An 18,561-nucleotide genomic window follows, 5' to 3' on the forward strand; every position below is an offset into this window, starting at 1 on the left:
TTGCCATCACAGCCTTGGCAGCAGCTGAGGCACAGGCCAAAGCAGCGCAACGCACTGCTTGCCATTTTAGCCCAGTCACAAGCCCCTTTCACGTGGGGTTTCTGCAGAATGTCTGCCAGTAGCTTTCTGATGAGAACTGGAAGGAGTCCCCAGAGCCAGTGTTTGTTCAGGTCGTTTGGGTGCTGTTGGTGGATGTGACTTTTAGAGTCTTACGGAAGATGGGCTCTGTCTGGGAAGGGACACCTCTGCTACCTCAGTCAATCAGGTCGTGAAACTTCATCTGCAAAAATGTAGATTTCATGTGTCAACAACTTAGAAGAAACCAGATCTAAAGTAAAGCACTGAGTCATAGAATCACAAAATGATTTGGGTTGGGAGAGACCTTAAAGACCCTCTAGTTTCACCTCCCTGCCATGGACAAGGACACCTTCCACTAGGCCAGGCTGCTGAGGGCCCCATCCAGCCTGGCCTTGAACACTTCCAGAGATGAGGAGTCTTGCATGGGTTTGTTAGGAGTTCAGGTAACCACAGAAGCAGCTGATCAAAACCGTGACTTGGTGCTAAGGCCTGAATTTGAAGAAGGGTGTAGAGATCTCTATTAAGATCCACTCAGCTTGGGACATGAACTCATGGATCATGACCAGGCTACATCCTGGCAGGGAGACAGAAGTTTGTTCCTTTGCCCTCTAGCCATGCTTGATCTCTTCAACCTTAGGTTAGAGAGTCATCTCTGTCATGGTCCAGTTTTTCTCACTAGTTGTTTTTAAAGGGTCAGATTTCTTTGAACATTTGTGGAATCAACAAACTTTCCCATTTGAATTTACTGGATTGCTGTGTCCATGACAAGTTGTGGCAGTGTGTTCCTTTTGTGAACAACAGGCTGCTGTTGTAACCACGTGGAGCACACGGCTTTGCATGAACACTCATAGCCACCCACGGGCTCTTGATTCATCACATGTGCCTTGAAGCGTTTTACTCATTTGCAGTGTCTTTCTAAATGGACATTGTGTCCCTCTTTGAAGTACATACGAACTGCAAGGACTGCCATGGTCAAGCTGAACTCAGAAGTGAACACAGGTTTAGACCTTCCCCCTTTTCTGCCTCAAATGTCAAACTAGCGTGTACCATTGTTAATGGAGTTATTTACTCATTTTGGTAAACATGTAGGCTAAGGAGGAAACTTTTGGCAGGTTCCATGTGATCTTGTGAGTGGTGTGCGGGCAGAACTCCAGTTTTCTTTGAGAACAAATTTTGAATTGGATGAAGTTTCCTGTATTACAAGAGATAGCTCATGCTATGGCAGGCTCTGCAACTTGGTGAAGCTGAAGTTCTTGAGTGAGCTTGAGGTGATGAAGATTCTGTGTTTGTAGAGATGGAATGTTAATACCTTAAGAGATCTTTAAAAAAGTAGATGTGGCCAGGATGTAATTCAAGAAAAAAGGTATTTTTCATGAATTCTTTTCTCATTTTAAAATAGTCATAGGAAATCTGTATGTTGTATATTTAGTGTAGCAACTGTGTTGTTGGTGCCAGTGCCTTGAAATGGGAGTTGAGTTGTGAAGTGTCTCAGCCATTGTGTCTGTGCGCAGACAAATTTTGGTTGATGATGTAGCTTTTTGAGGCAAGGCAGGGTCTGGAAATTGCTAAATTGGAGATTTACTCTTGAAAGTGCCAAAGACATCATTTGAATGAGTTTGGGAGGATTTAATTTAGTCCACATAGAGGTCAGGGAGTAGGGGATGATTCTTAAATTGTCCAGTTCAATTAAAAAACTGCAGTGACGTGCCAGAGGGGAGGCTCAGAAAGCGCAAGGTGGGTCCTCACATCTCACCTACAAGGCAGCTGTGCCAAGGCAAATACGTGCTCATTGGCAGAGGACTGGTGCCATATCCCTCAGTGTCCCAGCTCCATGGCTTGGGATGGACTTTGCACACTGGGGTGACTTATATGTGAACCAGGGGCTGCCTTTGTGTGTGTGCAGGTTGGTGCTTCACATGCAGAGGTACTCCCCTGTGTGTTTGGAACAGGGTCCTCTGCAAGATACTGTTTTTGTATTTTCTAGGAACAAAGTAAATTGTGTTGTTGCCTTCTGTGTCATCTTCTTCCACGTGACCAAAGGCAATGAATGAGCTTTTGCTGCATTTCAGGATTTTATGCTAATACTTCACTGCTATCAGTACTTTTTTTTTTTTCAGAAAAGAAAATTATCTTAATTGCCATGAAGTAACTAATCCTCAAAGCTGTAATCATTGCCGACATAATGCTTCATATTTACCAGATATGAACAATTCAGTTCACCTCTTCACATGGTCTTTTGAGTTATTGTAAACAGTTTCCTGGAACCATTGCCTAATCAAGAAATTGAATTCTGTAACATGAATAGTGCAGGCTTTTGACAACAAAGATGTAATGCTTCCTTTCTTCTTTTAGGCAATTTAGTGATGTGCATTCCATTAGTGTACTTTAAATTTCAGTAGAATTTGAGTGAAAGGGTACAATTATGCAGATTTTTTCATAAGGCAGTACTTGGTAGCACATGGAGCAACTATTGTGCTGATTATTTGGTGTGATATGGCTACTCTTCTTTAACTGTAAGTCTTCAGTAATGATTTTAGTGATTTGCTATATCCTTGCCTACTTGCCTAATCTTTACTTTTCAATAATTTTTAATAGACTTTTTGGTATAGAATCCCAGAATGGTTTGGGTGGGAAGGGACCTGAAAGATCATCCAGTGCCACCCCTGCCATGGGCAGGGACACCTTCCACTATCCCAGGCTGCTCCAAGCCCTGTCCAACCTGGCCTTGGACACTTCCAGGGATCCAGGGGCAGCCACAGCTTCTCTGGCAACCTGTGCCAGGGCCTCCCCACCCTCACAGGGAAGAATTTCTTCCCTGTATCTAATTTAAACCTGCCCTCTGTCAGTGGGAAGCCATTCTCTGTGTCCTGTCACCCAACTGTGTCAAACTATAGAATTGATCTACACTCAGGATGTGATGTTTTTCTTTTTTCTGATATTTTGCACATAAGGCTTTGTACATCTTCATTTCTAATGTTTTGGAGTACCAGAATATCACTCTCATGCTTCAAGAAAAAGAGTATGAAGGCCCTTAGAATGAGATTTGGGAAGCAGAAAGGAAACTGCCCAGGACTGCGTATCATCATCATAATGTCATTGAATAAATTACTTCATGCTTTAACTTGAGCACTCCTGGATGGATTAAGCCCATAATAATTTGACATGGGGCACTTTGTGTGTTTCTCTTGAAGATCATAACTCAGGGCAATGCTGCTTACCGTGGGAAACTTTCTTTTAGATGGAGGCTGGGAGGGCCATATCTATTTGTGAAGGACAGGGAGTGCTTTTGTTACCTTCCCAGAGCCATTACGGGATATGATTGCTTGGGGGAGTGTCTGCTTATGATCTGTTAGAAAACAGCCTATTAATAAAACGGAGGCTCTTGTAATAGAGCACTTCTTAATCTTCTTCCTGTGTAGTTATTTATAGGCTGTGACATCTTAATTTGCCTCTCATGTGCATCGACTTCTGTTATTTTAAAAGATCAAGTAGTTTTCACACGCCTCTGAGAATCACTTCTGGGAGAAACTGACTGTTTTCTAAGGAATCTGACAAAAAGGGGTTCAAATCATAAGTTTGTTGTGACAAACACATTAAGGTTTTTGCTGGTGTCTTTCTAAAGGACTGAAGTTATGGGATGTGCTCTTGTAACTATTTATGTATTAATCCTGTATTTGATTGCAAGCAGATTTTCCTGAATTCCCCAAGGATTTCTAGTTGCTGCTAATACTTATTTTCCCTTAGCGACCTACCTGGAGCAATATTAAATCCATTATTCTCCTTATTTTTGTGGTCCTTTCCTTTCTCAGAGTGGTCCCAGTGCCAGGTCCTGTCACAAGATGTGCATTGACATCCAGCGACGGCAGATATACACCCTGGGGCGGTACCTGGATTCCTCCGTGAGGAACAGCAAGTCCCTGAAAAGCGACTTCTATCGCTACGACATCGACACCAACACCTGGATGTTGCTGAGCGAGGACACTGCAGCAGATGGAGGCCCCAAGCTGGTGTTTGATCATCAGGTCAGCCACACTCATCCTCCTACTGCAAGTTCTCAGTGTTTAAAAAGTCAGTTTCGATCTAGTCTCTGCCATTTCAAGGTGCTGCACCAGGTAACAGAGCAGGGATGAGGAGGGTGTGAGCACTCAATTAAATCCTAATAGCATTGCTGCTCAACGCCACTGGATGCTGGTGTTCTAATCAAACTGAGTCAGAAGAATCATAAAAACCTTTGCAGACAAATGCATTTTATTAAGACACGTTTTATTAAAGCTCAAAGCACAGTTCATCTGGTTTTAATCAGTCTCCTTGAGCTGGGTTTGCAGACCTGCCTGCCCAGAGGGCCTTGGGGAGCAACTTGAAAAGCTGTGTATTGGTACCTTTGGAAGAATACTCCAAGCAAGCTGCTGGAATGAGGCCAACACAGGAGCAGGATTCTTTCCAAGCTGGTTACTTTAAGAACTGTAGAATGTGCTTGAGTTGTAAAGCTTGAAACACCTTAGAGGAATGGCTACTAATCCTTTAAAAAGTCACATCTGTCCACGTGTTCAAATTGAAAACTTCTTTACTTATGTTGTGTTCAGTGGTTTTTGTCTACTTGAAAAAGGTATTTTGTTCTCAATTGATTTTTTTTTTTTTTTAAATGAAACATCGCCAAGAAACAGCACATCAGTACTCATTTTTAAAGCAGCCCAAGATCTGCTTTTATTGGTACTGGCTGTTTTGTAACCAAAGCTGCTGTTTGCCAGCACAATGTGCCTTTCTGCTGACACCGAAAATTAAAGATACGCCATGTCTGCAGAACAAAAGCCAGTCAGTCTTTCTGTTCTATTAATAACCAATGCCAGTCTCTCAGGTGTTGGGGGAAGAGGCACAAGGAAATTGTCAGCTGGCAGGGCTACTCTGGGTACCTTGTTTTCCTCTTGAAAAGATTCCTTTTTATCCTACGCTGTCTCTCAGGAAAAAGGGGCCTCACTGAGTTCTCTGAATCCACAGCTCTTCCTCTTCTCTCCCTCAGCACCTACTGTAATTTCAGTTTTTATTTAACCTTCAGAAATGTGCTGCACTAGAAGTGTTTTGAGTAGGCTTTGCTGAGTAGCATCTCTATCTTACTGTAATCTTGTCTGTTGGTTTGCCTTTTTTTTCCTCCTCTGGTGTTCTGTAACCCTCTGCTTTGCACTTTGTCTGAAAACATCACCTGGAGTCAGGGAGTTTGGTTTGGTTTGATCTATGCTGCAGTGCTTCTCTTGTGTGCCATAAGCTCAGTTCAGGTTTGAGGGTTAAATATATAAATATATTCCATGAGGAATCTTTGGCCAGGTTATGCCCCTACTTTGTGTTCCAGTAATGGGGGTAACAGTAAATGTGTGCTTGGAATGGAATCACAATAACAAATCACAGGCTGATTTTTGCTTCAGTTGAGTGGTGGGCAGTGAATTAGCAGCAGTTTTGAATTTCTTCCTTGCTCAGCCATTGCCAAAGGTGATACTCTGTTAACTCTCTGGCTATAAGGGTGTAGCTTGAAAAGATCCCCATGGATTTTTTCTGTGGAAACTATGGATCTATAGAAAAGAACCCTATGAATCCTTGTGAAAGACTCTCAAGTACTTTTCTCTGAAATCAGCAGGTTTTTTAGGTGATGAAGGGTACATTTAGTCTTTTCTTTGGCATATTAAATGGCATATAGAAATTAGGTTTGTGTTTTAAATTTCTTTTATGAGATTAAGACCTGACAACCATGAAAATGTGTGTCCTTTCCTGTTGGTTGGAGGCTCAGGAAATGTGCAGAGCAGCGTCTTAGCTTAGTAGGCATTGCTTGCAGGAGAGGCATGTTTAAGATTAGATCAGAGTGTTCAGGTCTTGCTGTGCCAGCTTAAAACTGCTTCCCTGGTTCTTGCAGATGTGCATGGATTCTGAAAAACACATGATCTACACCTTTGGAGGCCGAATTCTGACCTGCAATGGCAGTGTGGACGACAGCAGAGCCAGTGAGCCCCAGTTCAGTGGCTTGTTTGCTTTTGACTGTCAGTGCCAGACGTGGAAACTTCTGAGGGAGGATTCCTGCAACGCCGGACCCGAGGATATCCAGTCCCGGATAGGACACTGCATGTTGTTCCATTCTGTGAGTATCCACACCCTACTTTGATTTATGATGTCTGACGTGAAGGAGAACATCTGGTTTTGGTTTTTCTTGCAAGTTTTGAGCTCTTTAATCTCCTGAGCGATGTGTTGTCTCAGTTAATTTGATGTTTGCTGACATTCTGATGCTGCTTTGGTAAGTGCAGCAGGTGCTAATTCAAGTTTAGGAGCTTTCATGACTCAACTGAATAAAATTTCAAGTGAAAATCAAGGTGAATTTAAAGGAGTTGATTTTAATGGAATAATAGTGAGTAGATCCAAAGGCTGTGGTTCAGTTTGACCCAAAAAATGTGTTCTTTTTAAGTTAGTAGAGGAATTTAGAAGCTTCTGATCTGGTAGATACTCTTTGTTTTACTGGAATGGGACTTACTGGGTGTGCATTGAGTTGCACAGGCCTCAGAGCCCTTGGTGCTGGAGCATCAAGCTGCTTTTTGTTGTGTCCTGAGCAGCTGTAAACAGCTGGGGTTATGGACACACTCCATCCAGAGCCTCATGGAGGAGCAGAGGGGTGGGGTGTATGTAGCATTTTACTCTGTATTGGGTATTAAAAACCACCTTCCATTGCCTTTCCAGCTGTGTCCATCAACCACATGTCTATTTAAGAGAAGAGAATTAAGGAGAATTAAAATAAATGTGATGTTTAAATATTTACTAATACACCATTCAAAACCCACCAATTTGAAGAAATTGCTGATTTATTTCTCTTCCCCTTTCAAGTGAAAGATCAGAATTTTTATAGTGAATACTGGGCTTTCAGAGCTTTCAATTTTATTTTTGTTTTGAATGGTTCTTTAAAATCTTGTGGAAAAACATATTGCCACACAAAATTCTGCACAGGGCCTTGAGGACCTTTCAAATAGGTGCCTGTGGTAAATGTAAGAATACTGGTTTCTGTAAGCACAGGTCATGGAAGTTTAAGTCCTTTTCTGTTTTCTCAACCATTTGAAAGAAAAATAATCTGCCTCTTACGGACTTTCCACTTGGCAGACTTGAAAGAAGCAATAAACCTGTTATTCTTGGCTTGCTCCTTGCCATTTGCCTGTACTGAATTTAGTAATCTGCTGGTACCTGGATGGTTTTCTCCTACAGTCTGTCTTTTGTTCCCATTGTGTTTTTTAACAATGAATTTATGATGGCTTTTAGAGACAGGGCCTGTTAATTCCTTAATAATAACTTGAAAGATGTGCTGCTGCTTTAATGGTGTGAAGTTAAAGCAATCAGTTTAAAGCTGGATGAGGCAGGGCTGCAGCAGTTACCTGTGTGCAATGATTTTAAACTTAGAAGAGACATCTCTGTTCCTCTTTGATTCATTAATGACTGCCCCTGCATCCCTGGAAGTGTTCCAGGCCAGGTTGGATGGGACTTGGTGCAACCTGGGATAGTGGAAGGGGATTGGAACTGGCTGGGCTTTAATGTCACTTCTGATTCTATGATAAATATTTCTGTTAATGATCACAGTTGACCAGCATACTGTCTTGAACTTAAAAAGACTTTTCTTTTCTGCCCCCCATTCCAGAAAAATCGCTGCTTATACGTATTTGGTGGCCAGAGATCGAAGACTTACTTGAATGACTTCTTCAGCTATGATGTGGACAGTGACCACGTGGACATTATCTCAGATGGCACAAAGAAAGATTCAGGGATGGGTAAGAGGAAAACTACATAATCATTTCTTTCTGTTTTTACAAATGAGAAATACCCTGTGAAAGATGAAATACTGTAAAAGGAGAGATGTGCAAGTGAAAGGCCAGGGTCAACCTGTGAGATCAGGTTGGCATCCTTAACTAACCCTCCACACCCAAGTAAACTGCACAGAATATAGGTTAAACTTATGCCAGCTCTTCTGTTCTTTCTGTCATTTGACACTCCCCTTCTTGAGCACAATACAAATAATTGATGCATGAAACCACATAGCACCTCAAAAGGAAAAAAAAGCCCAGCAAAGTAAGAAGTAAAAATACCTCTTCTGAAACTCCAGCAAAGACAAAAAAAAAAAAGCTGAAAAAAAAAAAAGTCTTAAAACCTGGAAAGGAGAAAGCAAATTCTTATTTTTCTGGTTTTCACTAAGTGAAAATTACTATAAGATAGAGGTAAGCTGCAGAAAGGCAGGTAGGGTGCTCAGAGACAGAGAATTGGAGTGGAGGGACAGAAGTTATTTTGACTAGAAAAATGAGACCAATCTGTTGTCCTGTTATATTTGTAATAAATATCAGAAAGGGGCAAAAAAAAGGAAGAGGAGGGAGCAAGGCTTCAGTTCTGTGTGATTCATAGCACTGGAGCTACATATCCTATGTGTACTTCTGTATGACAGAAAGTCTTCAAAAACACCCAGAAGGGCCTGTAACATAACCATAAAGAACCGATTTCATACCTTTTCTCCTCAAATGACAGAGAAAAATGTTCCTTTCTTCCTGAAAAGCATTTCTGCATGTATAAACACATCATTTCCCTGTTCCAAATACCCTGATTTTCATCCTACAAGTCAGAATTTGAAATTTGAGTTGCACTGTGTACCACTATGGGACAGAAATTATGAGTATTTCTCATTTTATATATATTCAGTCCTTGTTCACATCTTGTTTTCTCTTCTTCCAGTTACTAAAAACCCCAGGAAGGTAATTAATCTTGAATTTAGGCTGCCCTTCTCCTTTTGATCAGGCTTAACTTTTAGCAAATAATTTTGGTGAACTTTTGAAGTGAATTATTGATGGTGACGAGTTATTGTTTGCTCATTAATTTAGTTACGCCAATTCTGGAGAAAAGTACCCAAGCTTTAATTCTCTGGAGTCATTTATTTACTCAAGTGCTTCCAAGAAAGAACCAGCTCATATTGTTGACAGTCTCCTTTATTCAGGTGCACATTGCCTGATGCTGCTGTGCACACAACCCATGCTCCCTTTGTTGTCCCTTAGAGCTTTTAAAGAATTGATTCATTTTTTTCCCCAGGAAATTAGTAGCATTCTGCCATTTTGATCTTTTCAAGCTATGTGTCTTCATAGGCAGAAGCTTGAAAACATGTTCTAAGCTGACACCTTTATCTACTTCAGATTTAAAGATAGAGTTTGTCAGGACACTGAGCTCTGCTTTTCATACATGAACTGCAAGGTTCAGTGAAGTAAAAGAGAAATGAAGTAAGTTTTTAGCCCTTCTTCCCATTCCCACAGGCCCTGAAGTGATGAATAGAAGATTTTTTTTTTTTTTTTTTAAATAAGAAAATGACTCACTGGAAATAATTCACGAGTAGATTTTTTTGGTTTACTGTTCTCCTGTGTGTAGAAAGTAAACAAACAGATTTGAACGTTTCCATCGCTTTTGAAAGAAAATGCTGGGATAATTTGCATTTTAACAGGAAGAGAACAAAATGCTTATTACGTTCAGACAGCAAATGTTGACAGCACTGTTTTCACCCAAAAAAAGCAAGTCTTTATTGTGCTCTTGTTAGGTAGTGATACACCATTTTGATCTGTCTGAACAAAGTGATTGCCTGCCTGGTCGCTGTGAAGTTTTAAGCTGCTCAGTGTGATGAGTCAAGTTGAGGATGCCTGACCTAAATGTTCCTATAAAGTCCCATGATTACATTTTGTTCCTGGCTCGCATGTGGCATTCAGTTCTATTCTTAGTGGTGCTATTTTGATTTTTACCCTTTCTAAAAGAACTTAATTGTGCATTTGTTTAAATATCTCGTGGAGTAGGGAGATTTTTAAAAAAGTAGTGAAATGGATAATAAGGATTATCAGTAACACAGAGTTGTTGCAGTGCTATAAAACCATGGTAATGATATGTTGATTTTGCTGCTCTCATCTTCTGGGTGAGATATTTATGCTGTTCAGCATTTCTTTGCTTTTGTTTGTGTCTCTGATGTTGATCCTGTGACCAACTCCTTGGATGGCTGGTGTGTTTGGGAATAATGGGTGATAAGTATCACTTAAATTTTCTTAATTTGAAGCGAAAGACATAATTCTGACAAATTTAGGCATGCAACTGTGATGATGTGTTGGATGCGAAGGAAGACAACAGAGGTACAAATTGGAGGAATTTTAGTACTGTTGAATCGAGTTTGTATTTGAAGGACAGGCAGACACTTTTAGAGCAGTTTTATACTTTTAATTGCTTTAAAAAGCACACAAACAATACACAAACAACAAACCCTCCCCCCCCAACAAACAAAAATGGTGCATACCTGAAGCATATGGGTGGTCTGGAGATGCCACCAGTCCTGGGTGTCCCCAAGGGCTGGACTGGGAGCTCTCCTGACTCTATTCATGCTCAATCCGTGACTAATCCTGGGCAGTCATTTCAGCCTGAGGGAGCTCATGGCAACACTTGTGGTCAAGGTTCCTGTGATAATCCCCTCTGGCCCTGACTCAGGTGGTGTGTCAGAGCTCCTGGTCAGAGGGGGAGTTCCTTCTGCAAAAGGATGCAGAACATCCTATATCCCTTGGCATGGAGTAACTTCCAAAGTCAAATGTGAGCAAGCCTTAAATGTTCTTGTGGTTCCTTGTAATGGTGAAGTGGTTCTTAAGGGCAGCCTACAGATAGTTTTTAAGCTACCGGTGAAGCTCCCAGGTCTCTTGTTGAGCAGGTGCTCATTTCACATACAGAACTGTGTGCCTGATGGATGGAGAATTTCATGGATAAGTACCACGGACAGAGGCAACACAGCCCAGCCCAGGAAACAAGGCAAAGTCAGAAAAACATGAATCAAAATAGATAGTACAGCTGGCTCAGCTTGGCTGGGATCCAGCTCAGACAGGCAGCCTGAGTATCCCATTTTCATCATCTCTCTGTGATACCTGGCATGTTTTGCCTGTGTTCAGGTAAAGTCTTGCCAGTGGCCAGCACATCCCTTGCCATGGAAGCATTTTGTTTTGTGAGGGACCTTATGTGCTTTTCATCTTGGGAGGTGCTTCTCTGAACCAATCCCCAAATCTTTTCTTCTACCTGTGAGGTTGAGGAAGGGGGCAGGCAGTCACCAAATCCTAGAGTTGCTTTGCTCAGAATTCCATTCAGATTTACTGTTTTTTTTCCAAAATCTCAAGAGAGAGCCGAGTGTTGGACATTGGATTGTTGCTTTGTCAACATGACAACCAAACTGTTCAGATGGTTTCCTTAGCTGCTCCTTGGCCGACTGCCAGATGCAGTCTCATCAGGAAAAATCCAAGAGGATAATCATTATCTTGCTGTGTCAACAGCTGGCCTGGTGCTATCACTCACCATGACTTGCTCCATTAAACTCTGGGGGCGGTGCTGCTTCCGCTTTATAGGAATTACAAGGAGTGGCATGGAATAATTTGCAGACCTACCACTTTTTAAAAATTAATCCACCGGGAGGTGCCATGTTCTGGTGAGCAGCAGTATCCATGTGATGCAGCTTTCTCCCAATTCTCTAATCACGAGGCATCACAAGGAGGGAGGATACTTGCAAATCACTTGCATTGGGATTGGCAGTCACATTTTCTGAGGGTTTCATAACTCAGGTGACACTAAAGCCCTGTCAGTGAACTTGCTTCCCTTATTTATCCTTAATGATATCCTTCTGATGTGGTCTATAGACTATAAATGTATATATTTTTTTGCCATTGTTGCATTGCAAAGCATGTTGAAAAATTTGCTGTAGTATCCCCTCAAATGTAAGAGATGAGATTTAATTTCTGAAATTCTGTCCAGTATTATGAGAACCACGTCTGTGTAACCATAAACTTGACTTTAGGTTGCCCGTGTGGCTGCCCCATCCCTGGAAGTGTCCAAGGCCTGGTTGGATGGGGCTTGGAGCACCCTGGGATAGTGGAAGGTGTCCGTGCCCATGGCAGGGAGTGAAACTGGATGGTCTTTAAGGTCCCTTCCAACCCAAACCACCCTAGGATTCCATGAATTTCAACTTCCTGCTTTGCAAGCTCTGTCTCTGTGTAAAAGCTGTTTTCTTGCTTTGATTCTGGCAGCAGCCAAGGTTGTGCTTGAAACAACTGTAGCTGTTCGCACACACAAGCCAAAAAATATTCAGCTGGCTGAAATGATCACCGTGATCCATAAACCCCTGTAAGCAGGGACCATGGTAGTGGGAATGTGGCTGTTCCATGATTAGGTGTCACTTTCGGAGAAAAGCTTTTCCCATGTGTTGTATTTAAATGGAAATTACACTGTACAGAGCTCCACAGCATCACTTCGGAGCTTGCTCGGGAATTACTGCTTGTTTATGGAACTGGCTGTGAACTCCAGGCCTCTGTGGGTGAATGTTGTTTTCAAATATTGAGGCCATGAGCTTTTAATTTGTACTGTGTAAAAATGGATGAAAATAATGAGTTCCTGAGCAAGGATTCAGACTTCTTATTTTCAGGTGGCTACTGCCCTTCTACTCTGGGCTGGTTAATGAGATTAAGGGGGAAAAAAACATTCAGTAGCACAGGAAAGGCATTCACCATCTTCCTAGACTTTTTGGGATTGTGTTGTGTTTAATGATTTCTCTCTACAGCTTTTCCTCTTCAATAAGTGATGTATTGTCATAGGAGCCAAGTTAATACCACGTAGCCACGGGCCAGTGTTTAAAACACCCAGGGCTAAGTCCTCAGTCACTGCGTTGTTCTTGGAGCTGGCTGCCCATGGCCAACCTGAGAGGTGCTCTGAAAGATGTGGAATTGGTGGAGATTTGCTCCAAAGCTGATCTTACATCTCTCTGTGTAGAAGCAGAAGCTAGGGAACTTGCATGGAGCCTTTCTTACCACTTCATTCACCCTTTGGATCTAGTACATTGCAAGTAACAGATCTGGAAGTGCTCTGGTTCTCACCCCTTGTTATTTGACTTCTTTCTCCCAAGTCCTAAAATTAAAAAAGATATGTCCTAAGCAATCAGTTATTGTCACTGTTACTAGACTCATTTTTATAGGTTCCATTTTGTTGCCCATGCAGAATTAGATTTCCTTCCCAGTGTACATTTTTTTACCTAAATATCACAAGTATTTTTCCAATGTTTCCATCCTGTGTCCCTCTCTAATATTCCAACTATTCTCGTGTGAATTCTGTCCAACATTTCCTGCCAGTCTGCTGCACTTGCAGATGGTGAACCTCTCTTACCCCCTAGTGGAAGTATTTCAGTCCTGAGGTTTTTATGGAGCCCTTTTGCTCTGTCAAGGATCAGACTTCCTTGGAAAACACCTTTTTCATGTTTCTGTTGGGTTTAAAACATCACAGCTTCTCCTGCTCACTCTGTAGTATCTTGTCTTACTGTCTATTTATTTTCAGGGACTTGTTTATCAAATTTGTGTTACGGGTTTTTTTAATGATACTGCATCCAACTTTCTCATTTTGTCCTCCTCTGCAAAAGACCAGATGTCAACTTTTTCTAGCCTAAGGCACTATATAAATACAGTTTCTACACCGTTGCTTAGGTAGGTCACAGAGTTTATGTAAGTTACACCTCATCTTAGGCCCTTAGTAAACGTGGGGATTTATACTTCTGATACTTTTCTAGAAATTCTGCATTTCAAACAGTCTCAAGAAGGGATTGATTTACAACTGAGGGAAGCCTGAAATTACTTGACTTGAATCTGGGTTTGATTGCAGTTGCTGCAGATGAATTCTATTCTTAATATCAAGAGGAAAAAAACCACCAGCACTGAACTTTGGCAGCTTTTCCCTCCTTCATTATTTAAATAATAATTTCAGCTTCGGGAAATCGAGCATAAACGAGATACAAAATTCATTTATTTAACAACATTTCAGGAGGAGGGATGGGACCTCCATAGACAAGTTTCAGATGCTTTGGGTATCAGTGGTAACAGAGCAGCCATGTTTCTCATGATTATAATAATTTTCATTTCAATGAGGTATTAGTGCTCTGAAGATTTGCATGGGAGTTTTTTTATGTAATATTCCCGGCATGGTCTCAAATGTTCAAAGCAGAAGATAGGGTTGCAAAGACATTTTCCATGTGCATTAGCATTGCTGATCAAATTTAGGTGGCTCTCCTGCCAGAAATGTCTCAAACAGGCCTTGAATTTAATCCTTTTGGGTCAGCAACTTAGTCTCTGACAATGCAAGCAAACACATTACACAATACTTTTCAAAAATTAGCAATTTTTACTCTATAATTGTCTTTTTGTTCTCAATTTCTTTATGGGATCACTTTCACAGTCCTCATTTGTTGTATTTAAAAATCAAGTTCTTTGTGGTTTGCAGGTAAAACAAGATGTGTAGTTGTTGTTGTGCCAGTGTTATTCCCTGATTTTTTTTTTTCTCTTTTTTACTACCCATTTCCTTATAAACTAGATGAATTTTCCTTTAAAACTTTGTGGCAAAGTTGGAGGTCGGACTAGACAGGTTTATGCTGATGAGGGCTCCAAAGCCTCTTCCTCCTGTGAAATCATAAGGAAGGATTTTGTCAAAGGGACTCTGCAAATGAATTATCCAAATATATTCTAGTTTCTATTTAAATTTACATGAGAATTAAGCATTTAAATTTTTTTTTTCAGAAATGCTTAGGTTTTGTGGTGTTGCTAAATTCTTCATTAGGGGCTAAAATTGTAGAAAACCAAATTCTACTCAAAATTTTAAAATTCCTTTATTGCTTTCCTGGCCTAACAAATGAAAAGAGTGAAGCGTGAGAATGAAACCAGTTACACAATGGGTTTCCAAAATACCATTTTGTGTGTTCCCCAACAGCAATATTAAATGGTTTATTAACATAGGGCTCTAAGCCGTGGGTGCAATTGAGTTAATTACAAGGAAGAATTTGCAAAATACAAGAGTTCTGAGAATTTTTCATGCCAAAATCTTGTCCGAAGGCCAGGAACCTTTACCAGCCTTTGTAAACTGACCCAGAAAGAGAGAGGAGACAAACAGGATCTGTAAACAAAGATCACGTGCCCTTCACAAATACATTTTGGAAGGATGGTTGCCTAGGGAAACAGGAAACGGGGAATTATACAACAAACAAAAAGGGCTGCCAAACAAATTTGCTGACCTTTTTTTCAGGGAATTATGATGAAAACTGTTGGAATCTGCAGGATTTCACCATATTTCTAAATCTGAAGGTGGGATGGAAGAATAGTTTGGTGATTACACCCCGACTATTCAGAAAATACAAAAAGCTTCTTTGACATCTTTGTCCTGCAGGGTTGTGAGCTATAGAATAGTGAGGTCATCTTGAATTTTTTGGAGTTTCCCAGCTTTTGTGATTAAGCTTTCTGGAATCAATGCTTCCTTTTATGGATGAGACAATAACAAAATCACTCCATTCATATTTGTAAGGGTCATCTGGTCATTTAGTTCTATGTTAGGCACTTAATCCTCATTTCTGAGCTGGTAGTCTCCCAAATAGCTCTATCCATATCTTTCCCTAGGAAACAGCAGCTCTCAGAATGCCTTTTTTTTCCTTCCAAGAGTCAGAGATAGGAAGAGAAGAAGAGAATTTGTGTTGGACTTGGCTTTAGCAGGGAAGAAGTTGGCCTCTGGATGATGATCTGCTCAGTTGCAGGGGGAGGGAAACTCTTTGCCTGATTATTGGATCCCTTCCTGCATCCTTCGTTGTTTCCAGCCTGTAACTTTTATTTTCTTTTCTCAGTTCCAATGACAGGTTTCACTCAAAGGGCCACCATTGATCCCGAACTGAATGAAATCCATGTCTTGTCAGGGCTCAGTAAAGACAAGGAAAAGCGGGAAGAGAACGTAAGGAATTCCTTCTGGATTTATGACATTGTGAGGAACAGCTGGTAAGTCCTAGGTTCTGATTTCTGCACTGACTTTCTTTAGAAAGCAATCCTGTCTCCCAGGGAACTCTGTAAGCTCTGTTAACCATGGAACTGTTGAAAGTTGTTGAAGACAGCTGAGTTCCCTTAAGGCACCTCTTTTTCCCATTGTCTTTAGAGGCACCATGGCAATAATCCAAATGAGGGAGAGAAATCATGTCAACATCTTTATTGGAGCCAGGTGCAGGGGATGAGGGGAAGTGAGCAGTTATAAAAGGCTTTTCCTGTAAGGAAGGGTTCAAGGCCAGGGTTCAGCACCAATGCAGCAAATTCAGTCCAGTGTAAGTTGTTAATGGCAGTGTACATGGTGCTAGTTCTTAGAAACTGAGGAAACTGCTGCATGTGAATGGTGGTGGAGAAGTCCCCGTGCATTCTGAGAAAGTATCTCCTGGTTTGTTCATTGAGTTGTACTTGGTAGCTTGTTGCCACTGTTCCTTTCCAGAGCTGGCGGAGTTTTTGTGTTCAAGGCCTCTTCTAATGTGGGGTCGATCACTTCAAAAGGTGTGAGTGTTGTTTTTTAAAAGTGAATTCTCAGTTATAACTTAAGTCTGCTTGGAAATCGGTGACTGAAATACCACCTTTCCTGTAATCCGTGGTCTAAAGCTCTACTGGGTGCAAGATGGTTTTTTTCCATGATAAAAAAATACTTCATGCTGACAGTTCTGTAGGCAAATAATGTAATGTCTGAAGAGACCCCCAAAGCTCGTGACAAATAATTTTCTAGAATTTTTTCCTGTTTGGCTTGTGCTTGAGGACTCTTTTCAGCCAAGGTGACCTCTGATTGCTGGCTGGGTTCTTTGTAGAGCTAAGAATGGGATGGGATAATAGAGGACAACATAGAAGTAAGAAAATCTTTGGTATTACACATCATTTGTACCTTCCTGCCTTTCAGCAACTTTTCCTGCTTCCTGTAGGTACAACTAATAATTCCTGACTGCTTTGAATTTCAGGTCTTGTGTCTATAAGAATGACCAAGCAGCAAAAGAGAATCCAGGTAAAAGCCTTCAGGAGGAGGAGCCCTGCCCAAGGTTTGCCCATCAGCTGGTGTACGATGAGTTGCACAAGGTATGAGGTGATTTTTTTTTTTTTTAGTCTTTTTGCCCTTAAGATATAGCTGTTTCCTTAAAGATGGTACCATAAATATAGCTTTCAGTTTAGTGTTAATGTTCAGATTAATATGGTGAGTAGCTCCCATTTGACTCCCCATATTTCAAAAGGAGGTGCTAAGCTACTTTTTATGTCAATATGAAGTAAACACGAGAGCTGCTCTCATGCTTCAGAGCACACAAAGCTTCATTCATTATCCTCAGGGATTTACTCTCAACTATTGGTGACTAAATGAGAACAGAGAGTTACCCACATTTTTAGGAAAAGGTGTGTTCGAATGAACTAATCACAGCTAACCAGAGGTGCCTGACTTTGCAGAAGCAACTGACGCTCTTTAGCACTGTCAGCCTCCAATGGACACATTCATACTTAAATAGACTTAAAATTGGGTTTAGTGTATATGACAGCTCAGTAAACTTAGAGCTTTGTGCATATTAACCGATAAAGCACAAACCCGCAGATTGGGTTCATAAATTCATTAACTCATGAATTTAAATTACTGTGACATGCTTACTGAACCTTTCATGGATTCTTCTAAAAATTCTCCCTAGTCTGAAACAGTCTGAGTTAAAGAAAAACATATTTTAATCTTGCATTCTGTGGGATGTTAATCAAATTTGGGAAACCCAACTAGCCCAAAACTTTGACAATAAGGGGATTTTAAAGAGGAATGGGTGCAGATTCTGCATGGAGAATTTGCATTGCTTGTTGTCTTCACTGTAATGATACAGTAAATAAGTAAATACTGTTCTGCCTTTACTTCTAAGTGTAAGGCACCATGAGACTGAGAGTAGTATTTTATGAGTTACTCTGAAGGTTACTAAATCATTGCTGTTGCCCAGCTTTATCTGAAGAGCTGTTTGATGTGCTTGTTTTGAAGAGTCTTATTTTTAGAAACCTCTGTTCCAATGACCTTTCTAAACTCCTCTGATATAAATAAGGAGAGCCTACAGCAGTGGGATGCAGAATACATTGTTTTGAGTGATTATTTTTAAAGCCGTGGGGAAAGGTAGCCTGTTGGACTTGTTAGACTTCAGTATTTGAAGGTCCTTTGTAGCATGTTTAATATCAACAATTCAGAGTCTGAAATTACCACATGATGGGAAGAAAAATGTAGTGAAGAAATAAACAGTCCTTTTGTGACACTTCCAGTCTTCTGGAAATTTGCCTCTCTCTGTAAGTCTAGGTTATGCTGGACTGGGCTTGCTGTCACTTTACTTTGAGCATCTTTAGGACTTCCCACTCCCTTTGTCAGTGCTTAAGGATTTATCATGCTCATAGGTTTTTCCTAAAGAAAGAGTTTGCACAAATTTGGGATGTTTATTTATAAGTCTCTTAGGTATATGCTAGGGTAATGTTCTCACAATACAACTCTACTATTATCTTAAAATGTAAATGGTTTAAGAGAACTTTCTTCATCTCCAAGGGGACAAAGTGAGGCTAATAATAAAATGGAGCAACTTGTCTAAAAGGCAGAGTTTGTCCCACCAGAATAAAC

The 18,561-nt window shown here is 40.8% G+C and overlaps 1 protein-coding gene across 2 annotated transcripts in view; it reads left to right on the forward strand.

The window, feature by feature from the left end:
* The window catches only part of MKLN1 (muskelin 1), a 102,522-nt gene that overhangs the window by 62,155 nt on the left and 21,806 nt on the right, over positions 1–18,561 (forward strand). For both annotated transcript variants that reach the window (XM_032105500.1, XM_032105501.1), the window contains 5 exons: positions 3,888–4,100; positions 5,978–6,199; positions 7,733–7,862; positions 15,773–15,920; positions 16,907–17,021. In XM_032105500.1, the coding sequence (XP_031961391.1) occupies positions 3,888–4,100; positions 5,978–6,199; positions 7,733–7,862; positions 15,773–15,920; positions 16,907–17,021 (828 nt within the window). The remainder of the gene's footprint in view (positions 1–3,887; positions 4,101–5,977; positions 6,200–7,732; positions 7,863–15,772; positions 15,921–16,906; positions 17,022–18,561) is intronic.

The sequence above is a fragment of the Corvus moneduloides genome, chromosome 4 (assembly GCF_009650955.1).
Source record: "Corvus moneduloides isolate bCorMon1 chromosome 4, bCorMon1.pri, whole genome shotgun sequence".
NCBI classification, from domain to species: domain Eukaryota; kingdom Metazoa; phylum Chordata; class Aves; order Passeriformes; family Corvidae; genus Corvus; species Corvus moneduloides.